Raw genomic sequence first — 26,137 nt, 5'->3', positions numbered from 1 at the left:
GTGAGGCCTGCCCTGAGCACCTGTGTCTTTCACAGAGTGTCATGAACAAGATGCACGTGATCAGCATCCCGTATGCACTGATGAAGGTGAACCCGCTCTCCTGGATTCAAAAAGTATGTTTGTATAAAGGTAAGGGAATTAGCATCATTTCTTGATTCATCCTGCACTAAAGAAGGCTCTTTGAATTAATCTTTGGTGATTAAGAAAAAAATAAAGCCAACATGCAAAACTGTAGATGTAGGCTGAGGAGCTCTGACAGCCGGCATGCGCCATGACCAGGTCTTAGGCTCGTCTGTGGTGGTCCTGACTCACCAGTGCTGGCTGTAAGCTGTTGTGACCTGTGTGTGCAAAGCCTGACCTGGGTTTGCAAGGCCTGGATGTGTGCAAGGCCCGAGTAGAGAACTGTTCAGTGACAACTCTTTTCTGTAAGGACCATAAGACCCTAATGTTATTCTTTTGAAATTTTCCTTACAATCACATCAATTCTTAGTATTTGAGATGGTTTTAATATGAAGTTAGGGCTTTTCAAGCCACCAGCAGCAAAGCTGTTTATTCAGATGAAGCCATCCACGAATGATGGGGCTGCCCGGGGGACCTTGCCCTGTCCTCCACTTTCAGTCAGTCACCCTTGCAGTCACTCCAGGCATTTCTGTGGCTCTGCTCTGGGGAAGCTTGAGGGCACATTCACTATCTTCTGAGTCTGGGCCTAGGGTCTTTGTTAAGAGTGACTAATCCTGGATACCCTCTTTACTTGTCTACCTGTGCTGACGGTACTGCCAGTTACTGAATGTGGACATGAGACATGAGACGTGGTGTCATCAGGGCAGCCTAGAGGGAGTAGCTGTCTCTGTTTATCCTGTTTTACTGAGGACGATTGAAGCTGGTTTCAGGGTTGGTGGTGACTCCCCACCAGCATGGCAAGGGCTGAGTCTATCTGCTCACAGCCCTCGTATCCCTGAGGCTTCTCCTGCCACACAGTTGCATGCCTAAGCAGCTTGGGGGAGGGTTGGATGAGACAGAATAGGCAGGTGTGGAAAGAACAAGATAGAGCTTCTGAGAGAAATTCAAAGTGGAAAATGGATCTGAGTTTATGTTTGATTTTAAGTAAAAAGGTTAGGGTGAGTTAAACTGTGAATGAGACATAGCTGCAGAGTATGTGTGGCCTGAAACATAGAATGCATGTCTGTGATCCTACGTGTGTACTGCACTGGCAGCAAGCACTGCATGTGGGTCAGGCTGATGTGGGAGTGCCGCCTTCACGTCTGTGTTCCCTTGCAGCCCAGACAGCGCTGGTGAAGTCCCGTGACATGCACTGGTCTCTCCTGGCTCAGCGAGGTCAGCGGGACGTCAGCCTCAGCTCACTGCGTATGCTGATCGTGGCCGACGGCGCTAACCCATGTGAGTAACCTCCTGACCAGGGCTGGAGCCTGGTGTCCCCAGACAGTGAAAGTGAGTGTATTGTAACTGTCTCTAACATGTCACTTCTTGTTGGTGACCCATTGTTAAATCTCATGCATATTTTATGGCGACTAAATTTGGAAGTGATTTTAATACAGTTGAGAGAAGGTACATGCCTTAAAGAGTCATATTTCTGCCCGGCTGGCATGGGTCAGTGGTTGAGTGTCAACTTGTGAAACAGGAGTTTGCGGTTTGATTCCCGGTTAGGGCTTGTGCCTGGGTTGTGGGCTTGATCCCCAGTGAGGGGGGTGTTGGAGTTAGCCAATCAATGATTCTCTCTCGTCATTGATGTTTCTATCTCTCTCTCCCTCTCCCTTCCTCTCTGAGATCAATAAAAATATATTTTAAAAAATGAGTCATATTTCTTAAGCATTGACCAGAACATAGATACAGGTTGGGAGCCTCATGAAGCCCCTGCCCTTTGGCCTTGTATCTCACCCCCACTGTCTCAGCCACTGCACGTCCTCCCAATGAGAACTCCTCTAGTGTGCTGCTGCACACCTCAGACTCTGCAGGACCTGAGCATGACTGCTTGTTGGGGCTGTCCAGGGCCTAACACAAAGTGTCTTCTGGGGAGCCTCAGTGGAACGTTGCAGCACAGAGCCATTGACCAGAGTCTGGCCAGTTATCTAGTCTGCTGTCCAGTGAGGCCCTAACACCCCTGCGTACCTGTGCTCCTGGGTACCTTGTTGCTTGGGAGATCACTTAACCTAGCACCCCAAAGCCTCTTGTTCCCTCCATCCACACGTAAGCTCAGCAGGGTCTCTACATCCTGCCTCTAAAACACCTGGGTGCTGCTCACTTCTCTGCTGCTCCCCTGTACCCATCAGCCTTGCAGTTATTCTCATGTCCCACTTTGTTTCATGCAGGGTCCATATCTTCCTGTGATGCCTTCCTCAACGTCTTCCAGTCTAGAGGCCTGAGGCCGGAGGTCATCTGTCCTTGTGCCAGTTCTCCTGAGGCACTAACGGTTGCTATCCGCAGGTAACTTAATTGCTTGTGTTTTGTAGAGACTTAATTTTTATTCTTACTCCTGAGTTACCTGCAGTATCAAATGCTGTTAATTTGTTTCTGAGCAGTAGCCATCATGAAGCAGTGCCCATCCTGTGCCAGTTTCCCAAGCTGTTTGAGCACTAATGGGTGCCCCAGTGCCATCTTAAGGTAGAGGTGTGCCTATGGTCTACTTTTCCTGCCTGGGTCATCTCTTGCCTGCCCTGTGGCTGTTGGTCTGCAGCTGCTCCGGCACCATCCTGGGGTAGAGGACAATGGAGTTTTCAACTCCATTGTTAGAAAATTAGTGTCAGTTGTGGTCCTGCATCATTTATGTATGTTCATATGTCCATAAATAGTGTGTGCTTTTATGTGCAAGCATTAAGTAATTCTAAATGTTAATGATAACTTAGCGTTAGAATAACATCTTTATCCTTCACAAACCATGAAGTAGTATTTATTTCTTTGTTCTATGGTGAACAGTTCGGCTTGTCAGTGTAGTTTTTTCTTCCTGGGAAAAATATTGACCTTCGATTTTTAGTGTTGCATTTACTGATGCTGCATGGCAAATTACTCCCAAACTTGGTGGCTTAGAATAGCAACAGCCAGTTATATCTCTCATACTTGCTATGGTCGGGACTTTGGTGCTGCCTTGCAGTTGGATGCTCTCTGGACTGGATTAGGATTGGGGGAGCTGCAGACATGACTTCCTGTGTGCAGTCTCAGGGCCTCTCCTGCTGGTCCCTGGAGTGGACTGCTCTGGGCTTCCTCACATTGTGTCATTCTGCTTACCTGGCTGTGCCCAAGGCTCTCAGTGCGTTTCCCAAGACAAACAGGTGGAAGCTGAATCCATTTATGACCTCCTTTGAAAGTCACTTAGCATCACTTCCACCATCATCACAGGCCCACCAGATGAAGCAAGAAGTGTTGAGGCCCCACTGCAGAGGAAAGCATTGAGTGGAAAGGTGGTGGCAACTTTAGGAATGCAGTCTGCCACACGCAGTCCTTATCCCAGTGCTGCTGGGTTGGGGTTCGAGGTTACAGTATGATTCAGAGCAGAGCCTGGGACGCAACATCTTCTTGCAGGCAAGGTAGGCCATAGGTCTCTTCAAGAACTCTACCCTTTGTCAGTTAATCTAGTTTTGTTTTCTAGGCCGCCTGACCTGGGAGGACCTCCTCCAAGAAAAGCTGTGCTATCAATGAACGGCCTTAGTTACGGTGTGATCAGAGTTGATACTGAAGAAAAGTTGTCAGTCCTTACTGTTCAGGACGTTGGTCAGGTGATGCCTGGAGGTAAGGGATGCACCTGAAGTGTGTCTTATCCAGTGATTGATTAACATGACAAAGAGTCATACTAGCCCCAGGCTTTGTAGGAGTTATCTGGAAGCACACAAGTAAAAGATTTCTTAAAATTGGTTTTCCATGTAAATGAGGATTTTAATTTATAACATTTTCCAGGTATTTTTGCTTTCTTTTGTATTAAGTTTAAAGTTGAGCTAAAATATAAAGGTGTGTTTATGGCTGTGAACCCAACTTCTAGTTCCAGTATTTGGGATAATGGTGACAACAGCTCACATTGCTGCCAGGCATAGCCTTCATACTTCACATATATGGAGGCATAAACCCCAGGCGCCCAGGATGTCTGAATAACTTGATAGATTATTTCAATAAGTCATGAGAGTATGGGTATGTTAGGAGTATGACCTTAATTAAGGTCCACGGAAATTCCTGTAGGTTCCAGAAAGGTCATGATGAGCTAGCACATCGGGCCCCATGGGCCTGACTAACTCCTAAGTTGTTGGAGGCTTTCCTGTCGTCCCGGGCAGTGCAGCAATGAAAGGGTGATGGAGCTGTCTTCCTGCTATTCTGCAGGTGAGGCCACACGGCATGATGATGGTGCAGTTTCACATGGAAAATTAAGAGCAGAGCCAGGCCCAGGAGGCCCCGGTGACAGTTGTGAGTGGGGTTCGCTCTGTTGATGCTGCTCTGTGGTTACCCCTCGTTGTAGCAACCCCACAACTTCTCTAGTTCGAACCCTCCTCGCCATGCTGGCCCTTATGTGGTTCCAGGCAGCTGTCCTGACCCACCCTGGTGACTTCTAGAGGCAGGCTCTCACCTTTCATTCAGTCACCCTATCCCAGTGCTGCTGTATCTGGGTTGCAGGGTCTGCAGGCTGCTCAGAGTCCTGGTCCTTGTGTTTTCAGGTCTGTCTCCACAGGTCGTCTGTGCATAGGGGCATGTGCTGTTCATCTTGGTGTCAGGGCACTCCAGAGGGATGTCTGACCCTGCATGTGTGGAGAAGTTGGGACTCTTAGAACAAGACTAGAAGTTCAAATTTTATTTCTAGTTATAGAAATAAAATACAATATGAAATGTATTTTTCCTTTTTATAATTTTACCATAAATATGGATTAATTGGTCCTTTGATAACTTGAATATGAGGATAAAACATTTTACAAACAACAAAGATTGGGAATCTTACATGTTTTTAATAGTTATGAGGAGAGCCCAGTAACTCTTTTTTAAAAAATATATATATATATTTTATTGATTTTTTACAGAGAGGAAGGGAGAGGGATAGAGAGTTAGAAACATCAATGATGACAGAGAATCATTGATCAGCTGCCTACTGGGGATGTGCCCGCAACCAAGGTACATGCCCCCGACCAGAATCGAACCTGGGACCCTTTAGTCCGTAGGCCAACGCTCTATCCACTGAGCCAAACTGGCCAGGGCCCCAGTAACTCTTTAAAAGATTGGTAAAATATAGTCTTAGTGATTTTTCCCAATAAAAAAATAAGAGACTTTCATAGTAATGTTCGTCTTTTACTGGTAAAACATGGACCAGGATGGACTGTATGCACAGTTTTCCCCTAGGTGTGTGAGTATGTACAGTGCTCCCCTAGGTGAGTGTGTGTGTATGGTGCTCCCCTAGGTGGGCTCTGTTAGCCAGAACAGTTGAAGATTGATTGACTTGTTGAGGGCTGATGGTGTTTGCTTTTTTTGTACAACTTCCACTGTGTTAATCCTACTGGGTTTGCATTGACCATGATATGAAGGGGATTTTGTCCTTTTGTGTCTTTTTGTATTAAATTGGAGTGTCTGTCATCACGTGAGTGTCTGAGTGTGAGCTGAAGGCTACCTGCCCAGCAAGATATGTGAATGCCACCTCCTTTAGTGAATGTCCTCAACATTCTTTCTGATGAGGCTTTGACGGATTTGTGCACAAACGGAATTAAATGACTGTTGTCCTCCTGTAACCTTTCCTTGCTCACATCTTTGAAGATGAGAATACTTTGGAAAAAACTCAAGAAGGGCCGAAGGAGGGACAAAGCCCAGGCTATTTAATTCATACTCAGTGACCGGGTTTTGTTTGATGGACCACTCCATGTTCTGGTGTGCATTTTGCTCTGTTGTTGGAGGCTGTTTCTGGATGCTTGCTCTGTGGCAGGGCTGGGGGCCTGGCCCGCAGTGACTACACAGGAAAGGTCCCCCGTGCCGAGGGGCAGGCAGCAGGCAGGAGCATCAGGAAGGTGTGCTGCTTAGTGAAAACAGAAAAGGAGTGATTGGGCTGGGGAAGGGGCCACACTGAGGCCTGCGTGACAAGATGAGCCCTGGTACAAGTGGGGTCCGTCAGGCTTTGGAGCAGGAGCGAGCCTCTGAGCGAATGTGCAAGATGGTGCCTTTTGGCAGCCAGGTCAGCCGACATCTCATGTGGGTGCAGCAGAGCCTGTGTGTCTGCTTATCGCAGGGAGATTGTGCTGAATTGTTCCATTGCCTCACCTTGGCGTGTATTAAATGTAGAGTCATGAGCAAATGGAATGTGTATGACACCTGTCAGAAAGCTTGTTGCAAGAACATACTACATGTGTAATATTTTGTTTCCATAGCTAAAGACATGGCAGAAATACATCCTTGTGGATGACCCACTTCAGTGTATTTATGCTTTTGAGGTTGTTGTGTTTTTTTTCTTTTTGTAGCTAATATATGTGTTGTGAAGATAGATGGTGCCCCGTATCTTTGTAAAACCGATGAGGTTGGAGAAATATGTGTTGACTCCAATGCTACAGGCACAGCGTATTACGGACTACTTGGGATCACCAAGAATGTCTTTGAGGTTTGTACTTTATGTTGAAGTTAAGTTCTGAGAGCGTCCATGGGGCACAGTGGGTGGTGGTCCGACCTCCTTGGCACCTGCTCTGCTGGGTTAGCTCAAGGGAGTTGAGGCTGCCCAGGCAAGCCAGTGCTCTGTATGCTAGAGTTGTTGGGGTGTATGGAGAGCCCAATGAGTGCCCACTTTTCTGGGCCAGGCACTGGGAGCAGTGGGAGGAGAGGATAAAGCAGGGACAAAGCCTGTGGTCATGCACAGCAGGGGCCAGAGGAGGATCTCCTCAGCCAGCAGGGACTCTGGTCCTGGGGTAGCCTCTTTCCCTTTGGAAACATGGGTGACAGCCCTACCTGAGGAACTAAACCCTGGTTGTCAGGCAGTGTGAGTGCTGAGCTCTCCCCCTGCCTGCTGACTCCTGGCCGGTTGGTTGATTATCTGTGGACCATAGTCTGACTGTTCCCCTCTCCACTCTGTGCAGACTGTCCCGGTCACTGCGGGAGGAGCACCCGTCTCGGACAGGCCTTTCACCAGGACTGGGCTGCTGGGCTTCATCGGCCCTGTGAGTAGTCCCACCACCAGGACCAGGGTCCTCCATGTGCTCACCTCTCAGGAGGGTATGCTGCCAGTATATAGTGGGCATCTAGAGTGTGCACAGGATAGAGTACCGTCAGCCCAAAACATCACTGGTGCCAAGTTTGGGAACCCTGCCTATGTCCTGTAGCACTCAGAATTCTTTACAAACCACCCACAACTGTATTCCTATCTCTGACCTTTCTCCTGCCAACTCTGTCCCTGAATTCCCCTTTGCCCCAATCTGAGCCCACTGGTCTGTAGGGCCCCTTCATCCCACAGTTGCCTTGCCCTGAGTTTCACCTGTCATCGTGTAAGGGACATGGTGTGCCCATCTCCATGTAGCAGGGCCTGACTCACAGGACCTGCTTGTGTGTCCTGAGTCTTGACCAGCTTCCTTGCCTTCAGGATAACCTGGTCTTCATTGTGGGCAAGCTGGATGGGCTGATGGTGGTCGGAGTTCGCAGACACAATGCGGATGACATCGTGGCCACTGCGCTGGCGGTGGAGCCCATGAAGTTTGTCTACAGAGGCAGGTGATGCGCTGCGGGTCCCTGTGTTATGGCTTTAGATCCTTTTTCCACTTAAGGTTGGAGAAGTTTGTTTGCAGATTTGAACAAACCAATCTAAAAATTCTTGTTTATTAGAGAAACCTCAAAAAGAAAAGGATGGCATTTGCAGCATGGACAGCAGAGTTAGTGTCCCTGCTGTCCCCAGAGCTCACGCTGTCCTTTAAAACAATGTGATCTGAATGTATAACTGGCACAGGGACTAGCCCCAACAACCACAGAGGGAGCCATGTGCATGACCTCACAGATGTAAATTGGAACACCCAGTACCATGTTCTCTGCAGCCAACAGAGGCCAGTTCCTTTTCTCCTAAGGTTTAGCAAGACATACAGAAACCCTGCCTTGCTCCTGGGATAGAATCAGTCCAACTTTCTGAATGTGTTAGGCAAGACTTTAAAGTTCTCATCTCCATTGAGCAAATGAGTGGACCTCTGGCCTAGCCCGGGTGGCTGGGGGCAAGGAGGGGAAGCCCTGTCCAGCTCCTGAGCTCTTTGCCCCTTCTCCTAGTTGATCCACTCAGCAGGCTGTATTTAAAATTTTTATTCTTCTCAGGAAGTGCTTTTATTATTCAAATTAGGGTGCCTTTGAACCTGGCCAGATCCTGCCTTTGAATATACCTTTGATCCCTGGTCAGGGCACTTGCAGGAGGAAACCAATCGATGTTAAAGAAATCATTAGCGAATTCTGCCAAATGGTGTGTCAGCATGGGCTGCTGGCCTTCCCCCAGGAAAAGATGATGGGTGTGGGATAACTGCCCAGGAGAGACCAGCAGGGCAGTCCTGTAGGTGCATGCAGCCTAGAGTGTCCCAGAACATCACTACCTGTCCTCACAGTGGAAACCAGGGACACTGCTAGTACAAGTGTCCATGGGGTAACATCAGGGTAGCCCATACCTCTCCTAGGGTGGATTATAGAGACTGACTCCTTGCATGGCCACCAGAACCTGACAGTGCCTAGAAGTAAAGTCCCCGTTCTGAGCAGCTATCCTATAATGCAGTGCCAGCCTGGGTGATAGGCTGGGGTGTGGGGTGATTGCTCTGCAGGTAGATAGCATAGCCTGCCTGTCCCCATCAGGGAAGAGCTTGAGGACCACAACCATTTTGAAATAGAACTATAGCTGATTGAAAGTGTGTGCCACTGGGATATTAATAACATGAAATGAGATCAAGAAACCATAACAGTTGTTTATACAAAGAACATAATAGATGGAATAAATAGTAGGATAGATGCAGCCAGAGAAAGAATTGATAAGCTGGAAAGTCAAATTGAGGAATTACTCTAGAGGTAAAGAAATGGAAAGTTTTAAAGAAAAATTAAAAGAGATGGGGAGAAGAAAAGAAGAACAGCTGGCAATCCAGGTGTCACACTTGGGAGAGGAGGAGGGAGTGATTGCAAAGCGGGAGGCTGGAGTGCTCTCCACTTGAGTAGGGCCCACATGGCGGATTTGGCAATGTCTCCTCAGCTGACACAGGGCCAGGCAGAGGGTACTGGGGCTGGTAAAGGATGACAGTGCAGTAATGTTGTTTTTTTTTTTTAAAGTTTTTAAAAGGAACTTTTAGCCTGGATTTTGTATTTATCCGAATTATCACTTAATTGTGCAGTTGAAATAAAAATATTCATGGCTCTGTAAATTTTAGAAATTTGGTTATCAAAAGATCCTTTTTGTGAAAATACTCTCAGATGAGGTACTAAGAAATATTCAAGAAATGCTACAAAGATGTATGAAAGTAAGGAAAATTTGCCCTGGCTAGTGTGGCTCGGTTGGAGCATTGTCCTGTGCACCAAAAGGTGACAGGTTTGATTCCTGATCAGGTTGTGGGTTTGATCCCTGGTCAGGGCACTTGCAGGAGGAAACCAATCGATGTTTCTCACATCAGTGTTTCTCCCTTTCTCTCCCCCACTTCCTCTCTGTAAAATCAATAAAAAAAGAAAGTAAGGAAAATTTAATACTGGGTAAAGTTTGTTGTATAAAAAACCATGTGTGTATGTGTGTGTGCACATGCACACATGTACACGTATGCACACTAGTCAAAGGAGAGAATGAGAAGTTATGTCCACAAAGGCCCCAAATTAGAACCTTAGACACGCATGATGGTTTGATGGGGAGACCAGCATCTTGCCTTATAGGAAAAAGTATATAATCTCAAGTTTAAAAGAAGAAAAAGGCGATACAGAGAAAACATGTTGAAATTCTTAAAGTAAGATGGGAGAAACAGGTCCAGTAAACACAAGCAGATTAATTCAGTTAGAGAGAGATTTAATCTGTTGGATGAAAAATATAAATCATAGAACTTATAGACAAAGATTTTTGCACAAAAAATTTTTCATGTTATTAACATCACAATTAAGGAAAAACACCTGATGGTTTTGATTTGTACCAGAGCCCTCCCTGTTTTGGTGAATTTTCAGTCATATTTGAGGAAATTAGTGACAGGTTACTTTTTAAATTCTCAACAAGGAGATTAGAGACTGGCTACTTTTTAAAACCCACTGTTCAATTGATTCTAAACTAGCACTTCTGCATCGTCCTTTCAAGAGAGAAGAGGTGTCTGCACTTCTTTTGGAATCCTTTGCTGGATGGTCATTTCTGTCCTTGTCCTCCCCCAGAATCGCTGTGTTTTCCGTGAGGGTGCTGCATGACGACCGGATTGTGCTCGTGGCCGAGCAGCGGCCGGATGCTTCCGAGGAGGACAGCTTCCAGTGGATGAGCCGCGTGCTGCAGGTGGGTGTGGAGGCACACTCCTTCTGCCTATGTGTTGGTGTGTGGTTCAGGCGAGTCCACCTGTCCCAGCATTCCCCTTTCATTCCTTCAGAGCAGGCGGTGAGTCCCTGCTCCCGCTCTGTGTTTGCAATACCTTCACATTTCTGTAACCGTGCTGAGCAGGCCAGATGTGCAGTTGCCCCACACTTAATCATGGGGATGACTTGTCTGAGACTCATGGCTTCCAGGATCCCTTTTTCACCCTGTGCTGCCTGGCACACAGTAGGCACTAAGTAAACACGCAATTTGTGAGGAAGAGGAAATAGCATTTGAAACTGTAATCTGTACAAGGGTTACTGTGTCCTTATTATCTAATAGCAGCGCCATGAAGCTGCTGTCAACTAGAATGGTTTTAAATGAAAATACCGCCTAGATTTGGAGTGGGCTGACCCCCAGGGTCTAGGTGAGCGGATGACGTCATCTCATGTTTCTTGGTAACTGAGGTCTGCCTGGTCTTGGCACGGTGGCTGAAATAGCCACATCCAGTGTAACAGCTCTTTCTTAGGGAGTTTTTGTTCATATAGGAGAGATGGGCTATGTACCGCTGGTGTTGTGCGGGTCAGGAATTAATAAATGCCACCAGCAAGAAGCATCCTGTGCTGTAGGAAGTGAGAAGAGCCCAGGAAAGGCCGGGGAAGGAAATAGTTTTAAACTGGGCCCAGAAACGTGGAAATGAGTTTGCTTCTCTTTATTTCCACCTCTTTATGTGGAGCAAAATATATTAAATTTAGAAACTAGAGGAAGCAAGTGGAAGAACATTAGTCAGCCATCACCCAGAGAAAACTGCTTTGAATATCTTGATGTCTACGCTCCATACTTGTTTTACTGCATACACTCTAGAAATATGAGTTGATATATGATCCCTAAAATTTTAAGATTCATAAAAATCCATGATAATTCATTTAATTTTAAGGGGTTATACTATTTTATTTTATAAATGTCCTCTAACTTAACAGTCCCCTATTGTTGGGCATTTAGGTTAAATTGCCAGTTTTTAATGTTCTAAATGAAAGTTCTTGAAACTAAAATCTTTGTGTATGCTCTAAATGTTTGACTTAATTTTCCTAAAAGTACTGCTACCTGGTCCAAGGTTGTGCTGATTTTTAAAAAAGATGCACACTACCAGATTACAGGTCTAGTATTTTGACAGGCAGGAAAGAATGTGGCTCAGAGGTACATGGGATTAGGGAGCTGTAAATCCAGAAGTATTTGATGGAACAGCAAGTTTTGGGAACTGTTGATTGGATTCAGATTGTAGAGAACCTTGAACACCAGACTAAGAAATGCACCATTGTCAACAGTGAGAAACATGGAAAGTTAAAGTTAGTAGCATGATATAGGGAAACCAGTTTGGAGGATTAGTATAGTGTGTTTTGAGGAGTGGTGGGACTGGCAGAGGGGAGACAAAGTATAACAAGGGTAATTTAATAGTCCAGGCAAGAGGCGGAAAGGACCTACTATTTGAAATTTTCTGCCTGCACAAGACTTGTAAATAAACCTTGTGTACAAAATTTCTAAACAAACAAATATATATATATATATATATATATATATATATATATATATATATAGATAGATAGATAGATAGTAGTTTTCAGTGTACAGGTCTTTTACCGCCTTGGCTTAATTTATTCTTACGTATCTTATTCTTTTTGATACAATTGTAAATGGGATTGTTTCTTAATTTCTCTTTTTTATAGTTCATTATTAGTGTATAGAGATGCAACAGATTTTTGTATATCACTTTTGTGTCCTGAAACTTTACTGAATATGTTTAATATTTCTAATTGTTTTTTGGTGGAGTCTTTAGCATTTACTGTATATAATATAATGGCATCTTCAAATGGACAGTTTTACTTCTTGCTTTCCAATTTGGATGTCTTTTATTTCTTTTTTCTCTTCTTTTTCTTGCCTGATTGCTCGGGCTAAGACTTCTCGTGCTAGGTTTTATGACAAGCATAGGTATCCTTGTCTTGTTTCTTATAAGAAAAGCTTTCAGCTTTTCACTGTTGAATATGATGTTGGCAATGGGCTTGTCATGTATGGCCTTTATTTTGTTGAGGCACGTTCTCTGTATCCCCACTTTGTTGAGTTTTAATCGTAATAGTAATAGCTGATGTAATTAAATATCTAGTCATGATTCAGATTTCCCCGATTAATGTTTTGTTTGTTTGTTGGTCTCAGGATCAAAATGAGGGTAAAAAAAAAAAATTGTACTTGGCAGGGACAGGTCTTTAAGTTTTTTTTAATCTTTTTTTTTTTTTTTTTTTTCACCAGCAGCATCCCCTTTAATAAAACGTGGACGGTTGTATGACAGGGAAGGGGGAGTAAAATGTGACCATATACAACCACACAAAAACCTCTGTACATGTCTAGTGCCTGGCAGAGGGGAGGGCAGCAGGGCAGCGGCGGGCAGAGCCAGCCCTATTTGTAGAGGATGTCATAGTGTCCAGGCCGGTAGAGAAGGTAGACCTTGGGTACGGAGCCCTCGGGGAAGATGTGCAGGATGGTGGTGCCGCCCCGCGGTCCATGTACTCCACCTGGATGGAGACGGTGAGGGCCTGGGCCAGCGCGATGATGTGGATGTGATCACTCTCCTTGCACATGGGGTCCACCTCTTGCTGGCAGAACTCCTTGACAGTCCACCCACCCTCGATGAAGTGCTCGAGAACTTGATCTCCCACTGCAGGTTGCCAGAGGTGAGCAGCCGCAGGTAGACCACCAGGTAGTCCGAGGTGCTCTGGTTGTGGAAGGAAGCCAGCAGGTCGGCTACTGAGGTCTGCTTCTCCACCTGCTCAATCAGGTCCATGAATGTGTTGTGGAAATCCTCAATTGTGAACTCGGTGAAGCCCTGGGACACCAGGTCTTCTTTGCTCTTGGCAGACACAGCCTTGAACCTCTGCAACTCCTTGCTGTCATCCAGCAACGCCTCCAGGTGGGAGAACCCGAAGGCTCGGTAGAAGCAGTTTCCGTCGGGCCTGGTCTTGTGGATGTACGAGTATTTTCTGTGGAGGTCCTTGATCTTCTGTTGGTAGATATTGTCGTCCTCAGCATACTCCTTGTACAGGACCAAGAGCTCCAGCCGCTCCGAGACCAGAGGGTTCTGCACAGCAATCTCTTGTTGAATTTGGTCCTGCTGAGCCATGATGGCTTCATCATAGGCAAGACAGTTAACACCTTCGGCATTGCTGCCCAGCGGCTCCTGCTTCTCAGTCTTTTTTAATCTTTAGACTCCTTCTCTGTCATCATTTTCTTGTAATTTGTTTATTGACAAAAACAGGTTGTTTATCCAGTATGTTCGCTAGCCTGAATTCTGATGACTGCATCTCTGCAGTATCATTTAATGTGCTCCTCTGTCCTATCATTCCTACATGTTGATATTAGATCTAACAGTTTGACCATGCTCAGATTTGGTTTTCTGACAATGATCCTTTATAGAAGGTGGTACATGATGCTTGGTTGTTTAGCACTCCTATACCCAGTGATGTGTTAGGACTTCACAGTGGTGTTTCTTTGATGCTGTTATTCCTTCTTATCGTTCACTGGAGCAGCTTTAGAGGTTTCTTCTAGAAAGAGTGCTGTCCTATTGAATTCCCTGGGGACTTGGCGGGCAGGCCATGCAGGAAAACAATGTCAGGGATTGATTTCAGAATAATGAGCTGGTTTCCTAGAAAAGTAAAAGTGACCACTGGGTTTTATTTTATTTGTTTCATTGTGAACTAATGGATTTAAACATACTGGATGTGTTTCAGATTATTATAGTTATTTTATTTTTCAGTGGTCAGTCAGGGCCTCTTCAGGTTGGCTTGTGAGGCCTTTCATAACACCCCTGCTTCTTGAGGCCACACTAGAGAGCAGAAGGCTCAGCTGCCTGGAGAGGTGGCGCCTTTCCTGTCCTAGACCTGTCGGGGCTGGGACCCTAGCTGCCTTCCAGGGGAAATGGAATTTGGGACCACCATCTGGGCACTTGATGTTACTGGCTTAGTCACTATTTCTGGGCTTTTTTCAGTGGACAGAGTAGGAAATGATGTCCCTTTGTCTGAAAATTACCTACATCATGAGTTTATGTTGCTAGTTTTTTTTTTTTTTTTTTAAATATATTTTATTGATTTTTTACAGAGCGGAAGGGATAGGAGGGATAGAGAGTTAGAAACATCGATGAGAGAGAAACATCGATCAGCTGCCTCTTGCACGCCCCCCACTGGGGACGTGCCCGCAACCAAGGTACATGCCCTTGACCGGAATCGAACCTGGGACCCTTGAGTCCGCAAGCCGACGCTCTATCCACTGAGCCAAACCGGTTTTGGCTATGTTGCTAGTTTTAACTCCGATTCAAGACTGAAGGATTTTTACTTAATTTATTGATCTCCTTTCTCCCACACTAAATGACTCGAATAGAATCCCTCCTTCACCTTAGGCCACTCCACCCACCCTGTAGTCACAGAACCGCAGTCTGTGCACTGCCTCTAAAACTGAGATTTTTGAGAGCAGCTGAAGATGTTTTTTCAATTCTTTTTGCCCACAGGGCATATCCACTTGGGGGAGACTAATCAAGTCACCGTGTTTAAAGTCACTTTAAATAGACACTCTCTGTGGGGCTGTGCCAACAACCTAATTCTAGTTTGCTTGAGTTCATTTGTTTTATTTTACTTTCAGTTGTTTTTAGTGTTTTGTATGTAAAATATGTATGTGGTTCCAAAGTAAAATCTGAAAGCAAAGTATATTCAGAGGAGTTCAGCTCCTGCCCTTGCTTGTTCACTCCTCCCACAGGAGGTCATTTAACATGTCTTTTGGCCTGTAAGTGGTTACATGTTATGGACAGGTATATAGACACATTGTGTGTGTGTGTGCGCACATGTGTTAAATGGTAGAAAGTATACATGCATCCATCTTGTTTTCTCATATAACGAAATGTCCTGACGTCACTCTGTCTTCCTGACCTTTGGGTTGTAATGTCCTCACCCAGTGTAGTGCCCAGCCTTCCTAGCCGCCTTCAGTTGGTCAGCATGTGCTCCAACATCACTATGCAGTATGTCGGGTCTCAGAAGTCCTTCCTGTCCTGTATCCTCCCTTCCAGGCCATTGATAGCATCCACCAGGTGGGCGTGTACTGTCTGGCCCTAGTTCCTGCCAACACCTTGCCCAAGGCTCCTCTCGGAGGGGTTCACGTCTCTGAAGCCAAACAGCGCTTTCTGGAGGGGATGCTGCACCCGTGCAATGTGCTAATGTGTCCGCACACCTGTGTCACCAACCTTCCCAAACCTCGCCAGAAACAGCCAGGTTAGTTGTGCATAACAGCCTTAAAATGGGTGGCGGCCACAATCATGGTTAAATGATGCAACCCAGTTAGGGTTAAGAGCCAGAGTGAGTGACATACCAGGCCAGTCACCAGCTGCTCCCTTCTTGGAACTGAGTCATATAGGAGAACACTTGACTATGTCACCAGCATGTGGCTTCCTCCAGCCTGTTAGAACCCATCTCAATGGCTAAATTCAAGCCTGGACTCTTAGCTTTGGATGGGTAGAAATCCTGCCCAAGAGCAGACTTGGAGCTCGGGGCCTTAAAAAGCCTATTTCAGTCACTGCAGTGCTCATGGTGGGCAGCCACGCCAAGCCATGGCAGGGCAGGGGCATACTTGCTCCTCCCTTCGACCTTGTGACTCACCACAGCCACAGGTTGATGAGACCTGGGAAGTCTCAACAAATACTCAGTTTTCCTTCCCTGGTTTAACTATTATATACAGTGCTTCATTCTTTGGGTTATGTGAATTTTTAGTAAATGCTGGCTTTTCTTTTTATTATTATTGAACACTAAAATATCATTAAATAAAATACATTTAATTAGGAAGGTGTAATTTCCTGTTTTATACGTAAAATACAGTAAAACAATGAAATAATTAAGGGTTTAGCTGTGGCTGGGGTCAAATCATATCCCCCAGATATGTGCCATATTGTAAATTTCTCAGTCTGGCATTGCTTATATTTAAAGAGAGATTCTATTCTATTTGTCATTTAGCATAAACCTTGTAGCTGGTTTCCTGAACATCTGTATCATAGTGAAGAGTTGAACACCTAAATCAAATAAAAAGTGTGGCATGTCAGTAGAAGTCATCAGCATCTTCCTGTTTTCTAGAGGTTGGACCAGCTTCCATGATTGTTGGGAATCTGGTTGCTGGGAAAAGAATTGCACAGGCCTCCGGGCGGGAGCTGGCCCACCTGGAAGATAGCGACCAGGCCAGGAAGGTAACGGGCCAGTGCCTGGGAGGGTGAGGAGGGCACCTCCCTTATGAGGCTGCAGAGGATTGAGTTGGCCTCTCTGCACAGTTCCTGTTCCTGCCCGATGTGCTGCAGTGGCGGGCCCACACCACTCCCGACCACCCGCTCTTTTTGCTGCTGAATGCCAAGGTGAGGTTGGCTCGGCTGCCCTGTGGGGGCCAGTGGAGCGTGCCTGGTGTATACTGAGGTACCTGTGGGCACACCCTCTGCTTCCCAGTTCAGTGTGACTCAGTGATGGCTTTCCTAGGGCACGGTGACGAGCACTGCAACCTGTGTCCAGCTGCACCGAAAGGCTGAAAGGGTGGCTGCTGCTCTGACGGAGAAGGCAAGACTGAGCATTGGGGACCATGTGGCTTTGGTCTACCCCCCAGGTAAGCACACTGAGACCTCCCAAAACTCACCTGGGTCCCTCCTCCACACGCACCCACATCTGTTGGGTCTTCTCTCATGGGACAGTCCCAGTGGTGCTGGTATCATGATCACCTTTCCCACGGACTGTTGCAGGGACTCTGGTGGGCTCCTGGCTGCAGTCCTACACCACTGCAATCATAACAGTCCAGCTTCCGAGGATTAACCTTGCGTCTTAGTCGTTACAGTTAGCTTCTTCATATGTCTGTATCCCCTGGTCAATAATTGTAATCTGTTGTGATTAGATGCAGACATTTTTAGTAGTATAGCCTTTATTATCTTTCTGCTTTTTATCTGACTGGTCTTTCCCTGTCTCTCCCCTACATTTTGTTACTATAAAGCAAGCACCCTTGTCACCACCAGCCAAGTCAAGAAATAGATCTTTGCCAAGTACCCAGAAGTCCCTTTGCCTTCCTGTCCCAACCATAGCCTCCTCCATCCTCCCAAAAGTAGCCTATGTCCAGACTTCTGGAGTCACCATTCTTCTATTTGTTTATAGTTTGATCGCTAGACATTCTTGCTGTTTTTGTCCAGGTGCCTAAAGGATGTTTTCCTTTTGTTAAAGTCCAGGATGTAGTCTTGATATTAGTTGTTATGGGACAATAATCTCATGTATAAGGAAGATATTTTTAAATAGGCAGCTTCATTTTTTTTTACCTTCAAGGAAGTTTTCTAGAATCACTTTTTTCTTTTTTTTCTCTTCCCTTGCTTTGATCTTCTTCCTATCATCCTCCTCTGATCATGTGTTACATCTTTGTCTTCAGTAGTCATTTTCTGTTGAGATGTTTCTGTTTCTCACTAAATTTCTTTTTGTTTTAACAGTCCCCTCCCTTCCTGTTACTGAGGCTTTGTCTGTTTCTTTGTTTGCTCTTGTGCTCCTTCTACTTTCATCTTCATTTTTTGAAATAATTTTTCATAATTTCTAGTTCTTTCCTCATTTCTGATTTTTTTCTAATTCTGATCTCTTATTTTATTTCTTATGTCATCTTCTTAATGTATTTTAGTTCATTTTAAAATAGACGATTACGGTTTATGTCTGCTGTCTGTCTGGCTATATAAATTTGTGGAAATGTAACCTCATGTGGTGGCCAGCTTTCTGAGGTCTCCTGACCCTGTCCCATCCTCTCCCCAATCTTATTGCCATCTGTCGCCTTTTCTCCTTCTTGTCCCTTATCTTGTCTCTACATCCTCAATGTGTCCTTCCCTTCTAGCTGTGTCTCTGCCTTGGGCGCCCTGCCTGCTGTTGGGTTGATTGCAGGGACAGCAGGAGCCATGCTAGCTCACGAAACGAGTTCCTATTGATACCTTTTTGTGTTCAGTTTGATGATGTGTCTGTGGCATGTTGGCAACGTGACCATGCTGGGTGTGAGAACGCTCAGATGTGTTAGAACTGCTGTGTGCTGGCCCTCAGTGTGGCTCTCACTTGATCCTCCCATCCACCGATAGGCACAGAGCAGATGGGTGGTCCTATGGCAGCAATAACTGTCGGAACCAGCCTGGTCTGGCCTGGTGGGTGGGCTCAGCCCCTGCTAATTGCTATGCTGAGCTGCCCCTGGCCCCAGTGGTCACATTCCTAATTACTGGTGGAGCCTTGAGATTTGTAATCTGGTGAAACCCACAAACTGGGTTAAATGTGGCATATTTATCTTGACTCTGGAATTGAAACAGCCTGAGGATGCCAGGTTGGGGCCTTCTCTGACTTGAGGGCAGCAACTAGAAAGGCATCCAGGGTGTGGGGCACAGGTGTCCTCAAGCTTGATAGAGTTTAAGAGGAGAAAATGGGTTTTAAATGTAGTATGAGTCCCAATGAGTGTTAAATTATGGGGAATTTGAAACATAAAGAAATGATGAAGGAACAGTATGGTGTTCTGTGTTACACCGTGTGGTTGAGAGCGATGCAGGGACATCCTGGCCTTTCCCCAGGGGTGTGGGCCTCCCTGCAGATGTGCAGCAAGGAGGTACACGGCCTCCATGTGTGCTGCTCTGGCTCCTATGTTCTCATGTCTTCTCTCGTGGACAGCTTAGCCCTTAAAGGTCTTTGCGGTCCTCGTTCACAGGGATGGTGGTCAGAGCTTGCTGTTCTAGTAGGCCCAGGCTGCACCCATGCTCCTCCCGGGCCTCCAGGGTCTGTGGGGAGTCTACCTGCAGTAGAGATAGCTTCTCTCCCTCCCTAACAACATTGTGTTCGATAAATGTTTCACTAGTTGGGGTAGTAGCAGCTTTACTAGGTAAAACAGATTGTGTTCGTGTGTCCTTTTCACCGTCCATGGCACTAGACACAGTGCACTGCAATCAACCCCACGCTGATCCTCTGACCACGTGTCTCCCCAGGGGTGGACCTCATTGCTGCCTTCTACGGCTGCCTATACTGCGGTTGTGTGCCCGTCACTGTGCGGCCCCCACATCCCCAGAACCTCGCCACCACACTTCCCACTGTCAAGATGATCGTGGAGGTGAGTGTGTGTGGTGGCCCCACAGGGAGACATGATCGTGGGCCTGGGTGCTAGTCGGACCAAGGGTTTCCTCTCCTCCCAGGGTCTGGTTATTTCTTCAGGGCCCCACAAAGGGGGTTGCTCCCAGGCATCATGTCTCGTTGCACCTTTGATCCCTGTGCTCTGCAGGTCAGCAAGTCTGCATGCGTCCTCACCACGCAGGCCATCATGCGGCTGCTCAAGTCCAAGGAAGCAGCAGCCACTGTAGACGTCCGGACCTGGCCCACCATTTTAGACACAGGTACGTGTCTTCAGCGCCTTTGGCGTGCATACGGGTCCCCACCAGGACAAACCCTCTTTCCTTTCATTGTTGCAGGGGTTGCATTGTTGTCACCCAAAATATGGTAGTTAAGAGCAGCTGAAGTAAATGGTGAGGAGGCTGCTAAAAGGAGCCTGCTGAGTGGTTCCCAGGAGCCCGTGTCCACCTACTAAAGTTGGACACAGGATGAAGGGTGACATGAAGCATAGCTCACGTCATGGCAGGGTCTCGACTGCCAGGGGGAAGCTAAGATCCTTGCCCAAGGCCTGTGTACCTGTGGCCTGCAGCTCATGCCACTGCCTCTCATGCCTGCATATCAGTTAGCAGTCGTGGGGACGTGGACAGTCCCGCAGTATGTGTGCATGCACATGCACGCCCCAACACACACCTATCCCTCATCCCTGTTATCGGTGAGTGCTGCCTCACCCCATGACAACGAGAAGGGCTGAAAACCTCTGTCGCTCTGCCTTGGCCCATCAGGTCAGCATAGGGCTGAGAGTGTCATCCCTGTACCTTATCAAGACACCCCGAATGAGCAGCACTGCACAGGCTCCTTTGGTGACGAGGTACTCAGCCACATGAATGCCAGGCAATGAGCAGACAGGAGTCCTTTTGACCCAATCATACTTATGTGCCTTTGTGCTCCATGGCACCACCTTTGAGAGGAGGTCAGGATCTGTGTTGTCTGTGACCACCTGCTTGATACCCATCCACAGGCATCGGAGCATGTCCATGATGCTCTCACTGGCCAGAGTTTTTGTTGATCCTGGCTCAGCCCAGATTCTGTGACCTGTGCACTCCTCTGACCTTTTCACTGGTGACCAGAGGACTTCCCTGTAGCTCTTATGGCCTGTGTCCTCCCCTCCATACCCACCTCGCCCACTGTCCCTGTCCCATAGCATCAGTACTGTCTTGGTAAGTCCATGCCATGTGACCTGTCCTTGAAGGTTAAAATAAGCTTTCCCACTCAGATACACAGTCTGCTTTCCTGTAGCCCAATGTCTGTTCTGAGCATGCTCTCCAGGACTCCCTGGTAGAAATGGTTTCATCTCTCCTGGTGAGAGCCTGAAGTAGTGTTAACAGGCGTCTCCCATTAACAGATGATATACCGAAAAAGAAGGTGGCTAATGTGTTCAGGCCTCCCTCCCCGGATGTGCTGGCCTATCTGGACTTCAGCGTGTCAACCACAGGGATCTTAGCAGGTGTGAAGGTGGGTCCTTTGATCGTAGTTCTCACTGCTTCAGCCCCTGACACAGGGGTGAGTAGAAAGGGTGTTAGGTGCAGGTGCATACAGTCCCTTCTTCTCACACAGTGCCTGAGGCAAAAGCGTTGTTCCTTAAAGTTTGTGTTTAATACCAATAAACTCCAAAGTTGGGTTAGCCTGAGAGTAACGCATATTTCGATGTTTTGTGGTAATATCTGAACTTTCGGATTTATGGCTGACTTGCCTTGAGGAGAGGTGGCTTTGATGAGCCCATACCCTTACCGGAGCCAAGCGCTTCATGAAAATTATCCTGAAATCTCATGTAGACGATTTTTCATCTGCCATTTCCCGAGTATTATTTGATTTATGTGGGGTTGTGAGCCAGTCATCCTTTAAGGAGGTAAATGTGTCTGGCCACTGTGGACAGCAGGCACAGTGTTGTTAATCTCTTTCTTCCTGCACGTCACTGAACAGACCTTGTATTTTACCCCCTAAGATGTCACATGCTGCCACAAGTGCCTTGTGCCGCTCCATAAAGCTGCAGTGTGAGCTGTACCCTTCGAGGCAGATTGCCATCTGCCTTGATCCCTACTGTGGCCTGGGCTTTGCCCTGTGGTGCCTGTGCAGGTGAGTGGAAGTATAGTGTGCAGGTGAGTGTGCAGATAGGATATGCATGCAGGTGAATAGAGAGAGCAGGTAGTATGCAGGTGAGTGGAGGTAAAGGGTGCAAGTGAGTGGAGGTAAAGATTATAAATGAGTGTCTAGGTAGAGTGTGCCAGTGAGTGTTCAGGTAGCGTATACAGGTAAGTATGCAAGTAAGGAGGTAAAGAGTACAGGTGAGTGTGCAGGTTAGTGCAGGTAGAGGTGCATGCAGGAAGAATGTGCCAATAAGTTTGCAGGTAGAGTGTGCAGGTGAGTGGAGGAAGAGTGTGCAGGTAAGGTGTACGGTTGAGTGCAGGTAGAGTGTATAGGTGAGTGGAGGAAGAGTGTGCAGGTATGTGTGGAGGTGAGTGCAGGTACCCCTGCTGCTGCACCCACACTCTTGATTGGAATTGTATGTAGTTCTTTAGAACTTTAATATTCTAAGATGCATTTTTGAGGCCAGTAAGTCAAAGGTACACATGTGAGTGGGTTTATTTGGGGGTGGAGTGGGTTTGAGTATGGGTCTGAAATTGAGTAAAAGAGTAAAATTACATTAAAAACAAACAAACATACATTACCCATTACTAGTAATTGAGGAGAGACTACTTAATTCCATCAAATACTAGGAAGTAGGGACAGGTCTTTGGAATTAGAAAACTGAGTCCCCAGCCAGCAGACCCTGACCCTAACTGTGACTCTAGGTCCTTATGAAGTGCTGAAGGGACACAAGGACTCCCTGTGCATTATGCCCCTCCCCACAAAGTGTGTTTTTCACCAAAACTCTGTCTGTGCATTAGGGAGAATTGTCCCCCTGTTCTATCCTTGGAAAAGGAACGAGGCAGCTACACCAGGCCCATTGGGTGCAGGGAGGCAAGGTACCTGGGGTGCACGGATGACGCACCTAGGCAGAGTGGCTAATGCTGACTTGACCCTTCATGGCCCCACAGTGTCTACTCTGGACACCAGTCGGTGCTGGTGCCCCCGCTGGAGCTGGAGAGCAATGTGTCCCTGTGGCTGTCAGCCGTAAGCCAGTACAAGGCCCGCGTTACCTTCTGCTCCTACTCGGTGATGGAGATGTGCACCAAGGGCCTGGGTGCACAAACAGGTGTCCTCAGGGTGAGTGTGTCTGTGCCCAGGCCTGCTTGTATCCTACTGTCTTCATCCCTTTTTAGGAAGTGCCCAAACCAGGGGTTTCTAGGTTGGCTCTAAACTGGGCCATTGGAATCTAAAAAAAAAGACTCCCAACACAGCTCCAAGCAGTTGGGGAAACAGAGAAAAAACCCTTACCAGGCACCAAATCATGCTGGCCCTATGTCCCTTCTTCCCGGCACCCACCCTGCTGGAAGCTCTTCACTTACCCCCCACCACACCTCTGCAGTAGGTAGTTGCTCCCTTCATCCACACACCCATGTGGCAGGATATGAGTGTGGGGCGGGCAGGCGTGTGGGGCTGGCTTGCGCAGGTACATGGTGGGGAGTGTGGGGGAGCATGGGGAGGGGGCAGGTCTGACACTAGCTCTGGGTGCATCTTGAAGGTGTCAGGGTCCCTGAGGACCTGGGAGAGTCCTGTGGAGCTATGGCCAGATGAACTTCAGGACTGGCTGGTGTGGATGTGTAGCAGATGGGTACCCTCTAGCGCTTCCATACTTAGAATTCTGTAGAATGAGACCACAGCGGAGGAGGTGGGGTGTATGTTCAGGTCACACATGGGTCCCCTCAGGAGCTTCCTAAAGGAGTGTTCAAGGCCTTACCCTGCTCCTCCCCACAGATGAAGGGGGTGAACCTGTCATGTGTGCGCACGTGCATGGTGGTTGCCGAGGAGCGACCTCGGATTGCGCTGACACAGTCCTTCTCCAAGCTGTTCAAGGATCTGGGCCTACCTGCACGCGCCGTGAGCACCACGTTTGGGTGCAGGGTCAATGTGGCCATCTGCCTCCAGGTAAGGTGGCTGGGCTGGGCATCCAAGACGGACATTTTTTAATTGTCGCTTTTCCTTGTTGTGCCGGCTACATCCATTTCTCATTCTCTGAGCCTTTAATGTTTCATTTCCAGTTTATCTTGGAGAACTGTGAGGGTTCTATTTTTAAAAGATATTCTCTTCATGAACAAGGCTTATTTGGAAAAAAAATTGTTTTTGAACAGTGACTATTTCTTATCTGGAAGAATCTCACTAAGTTGGATAAAATATGCATTTAATTTTTTACAACAATATTGTTTTAAGACATCTAGTAATTTGAAATTGAAACATTATTGTGATAATTTGTATTACCTGTAATTCATATTTGAGACATCAAGGTATTTTACTTAAGGTATTTACATAAAGTTTCAGAAATTGAACAGCTAACTGCAGTGCTGTTTACTGCTTCTTCAGGTGACTCTGGTTATTTTCCAGATTTTTACTAGTATCTCAGTTTCACTCTTTCTAAAAATATACTAAATGTCTACTCACCCACGAAGAAAAGACTTGTTAGAGGGAAAGGCAGCATTGGAACCAGAGCAGGGCCCCCAGTAGAGCTGTTTCTTGTTTCTGGAGCCTTGGCTCAGCTTGGCCTTCATCTCAGAGCACTCCTGTCATGGACCAACTGTGGACCATCATCCTTTTCTCCCTTATGCTGATGTCCTCTCAACCGTGAAAAGACTATGCTACCACTCCAAGCCTCAGACCCTTGCCATGTGGCAGGAGGAAGTGGGCTGGGTGCCCTCCTCATACCCTTCCTGTTGTAGAAAGTAGGACTGAGCATCAGGCTCTTGGTGTGTAGTCAGCAGCTGTAAATGAAGGCATGTCCTCCTTACTCAATATTTGAAGGTTATCTCCTCTATCTGTTGGCATGTGGGATGCCATGTGTGATTGCAGAAGTCTTAATGAGATAATCACATTTGCCCTTTGAGATGCAGTGACACATTTTGCTGTCTCTTACCGTGTGTTTCTCACATGGCCTGTTGCTTTCTGTTTGTCTCCTGTGGCTGTCTCCTCCTGTCTCACTCTGCTGGCCTCCTTTGCCTCTGTCAGCCCAACAGGCTGGGAAAGCTGGCTGAGCAGGTATGACCTTGACCTCGAGGTACCTCTGTGCTTCCCCCATGAGTTCATGTGGCCTTCTCAACTTTAGACAAATACGTGTTTCTTTTGCTGTCTGACTGCTCACACTGAATATTATTTTACATATTATAAAAGTCCCTCTGTAATAAAATTTAAGTAAAACTGTTTTTTTTAAAAAATTTAACATTAATAGCATTGCCTCTGGAGGGAAGGGCTGTTGAATCTCAATGAAGCAGTTTTTGTTACGTTGTCTGGGATCTTCAGAGAGTGGTGTTGAGCAGAGTATCCATTTAACTTGATGTTCCTTATCTAATAAAACAGAAAATAACATCCTTCACTCAGGGTCCAAGTGTCAGAAGTGAGGAAAGGGAGAACATCACTCTGTGGACCCTGATTGAGCCTCTGCTGTGCTCAACCCTCAGTAGAATTAGGTCGGCTGGAGAGAGGCCAAGCCTGACCAATAGCTGGGTGCAAATGCCCTCAAATCCTGTGGTGGTGTTTTCACCATAACATAGAGACCAGCTGTGAGAACTGAAATGTAAAATTGTACAATTTGGCATGTTCATTCAGTGTCACTAGTGTTTCACTTGATGTTATCAAGCCATGAAATGTTTGGATGGAAGGCATCAGTGTCCCTGGACAGGCTCTCTGCTGGAGCAGAAATGCTGCCTTCCTGGTGGTGGGGAGGAGCTGTTAGGTGGCTGTGCCGTGTAGATGCAGACGTGCTGCTCTTCTTCCAGGGCACGGCTGGCCCGGACCCCACAACGGTCTACGTGGACATGAGGGCGCTGCGCCATGACAGGTAACGCCTATGGTGAAGTTGTGCCGCTGGGTCTGCCCTGACTGGCTCTCCTGGCACCTGGACTAGCAGATGGCTGGCCGAGCTGTACTGGGGAAACTTGGGTCTCCCTCTCTGTGTCTCTGTGTCCTCGAGACTCAGTCCATGTCCCTTTATCTGTTATTCCTATGATCAGGAAGGGTGATAGGAGTGACCAAACATTTGCATTTAGCTTTTTATGGGGTTGAGGACAAGTAAAGCAACTAATGGCAAGGACTTTTTTACACAATACCATTTTAAGACAGGACTTAGTTTTTACATCAATAAATGTGTGCTGGGGGTCACAGTGTGTGCCTGCGGGTCCGGATCCCTCCCAGCTTTAAAGCTCAGATCCTGGTCTAGGCCCTCAAATGTGGCCATGCTGCAGCCCAAGGTAGACAGATTACTGTGGACAGGGCAGCTGGTTGGGGATGGCCCCCAAAAAACCTAGAACAAGCTTCTGCCTTGATCTGTGCCAGGTGAGCCAGGCAGGTGGAGGGCACCTGAAGTCACTGTTCCAAGGTTACAATAAGGTCATTGTCAACAAAC

General features: G+C 46.9%; 1 protein-coding gene and 1 pseudogene across 4 annotated transcripts in view; one reads left to right on the top strand and one right to left on the bottom strand.

The window, feature by feature from the left end:
- DIP2A (disco interacting protein 2 homolog A) overlaps window positions 1–26,137 on the top strand; it is an 81,320-nt gene that overhangs the window by 47,872 nt on the left and 7,311 nt on the right. For 2 of the 3 annotated variants that reach the window (XM_080654171.1, XM_080654173.1), the window contains exons 15-34: window positions 36–129; window positions 1,279–1,398; window positions 2,328–2,442; window positions 3,602–3,741; window positions 6,429–6,565; window positions 7,035–7,115; window positions 7,535–7,662; window positions 10,303–10,417; window positions 15,534–15,735; window positions 16,588–16,697; window positions 16,779–16,859; window positions 16,978–17,101; window positions 19,470–19,591; window positions 19,760–19,871; window positions 20,990–21,099; window positions 21,590–21,720; window positions 22,683–22,851; window positions 23,503–23,673; window positions 24,745–24,774; window positions 25,512–25,573. In XM_080654171.1, the coding sequence (XP_080510297.1) occupies window positions 36–129; window positions 1,279–1,398; window positions 2,328–2,442; window positions 3,602–3,741; window positions 6,429–6,565; window positions 7,035–7,115; window positions 7,535–7,662; window positions 10,303–10,417; window positions 15,534–15,735; window positions 16,588–16,697; window positions 16,779–16,859; window positions 16,978–17,101; window positions 19,470–19,591; window positions 19,760–19,871; window positions 20,990–21,099; window positions 21,590–21,720; window positions 22,683–22,851; window positions 23,503–23,673; window positions 24,745–24,774; window positions 25,512–25,573 (2,354 nt within the window). The remainder of the gene's footprint in view (window positions 1–35; window positions 130–1,278; window positions 1,399–2,327; window positions 2,443–3,601; window positions 3,742–6,428; window positions 6,566–7,034; window positions 7,116–7,534; window positions 7,663–10,302; window positions 10,418–15,533; window positions 15,736–16,587; window positions 16,698–16,778; window positions 16,860–16,977; window positions 17,102–19,469; window positions 19,592–19,759; window positions 19,872–20,989; window positions 21,100–21,589; window positions 21,721–22,682; window positions 22,852–23,502; window positions 23,674–24,744; window positions 24,775–25,511; window positions 25,574–26,137) is intronic. The other variant, XM_080654172.1, reaches the window with a different exon arrangement.
- On the bottom strand, window positions 12,881–14,986 carry LOC308242646 (ubiquitin thioesterase OTUB1-like; annotated as a pseudogene). Its single transcript has 2 exons — window positions 14,888–14,986; window positions 12,881–13,670 (listed from the first exon to the last, which is right to left on the bottom strand). The product of its transcript is annotated as a ubiquitin thioesterase OTUB1-like (transcript).

Source organism: Plecotus auritus (genome assembly GCF_963455305.1).
Source record: "Plecotus auritus genome assembly, chromosome: 2".
NCBI lineage: Eukaryota > Metazoa > Chordata > Mammalia > Chiroptera > Vespertilionidae > Plecotus > Plecotus auritus.
Note: the sequence above shows the minus strand (reverse complement) of the source record. Positions and strands in the feature narration are given on the sequence as shown.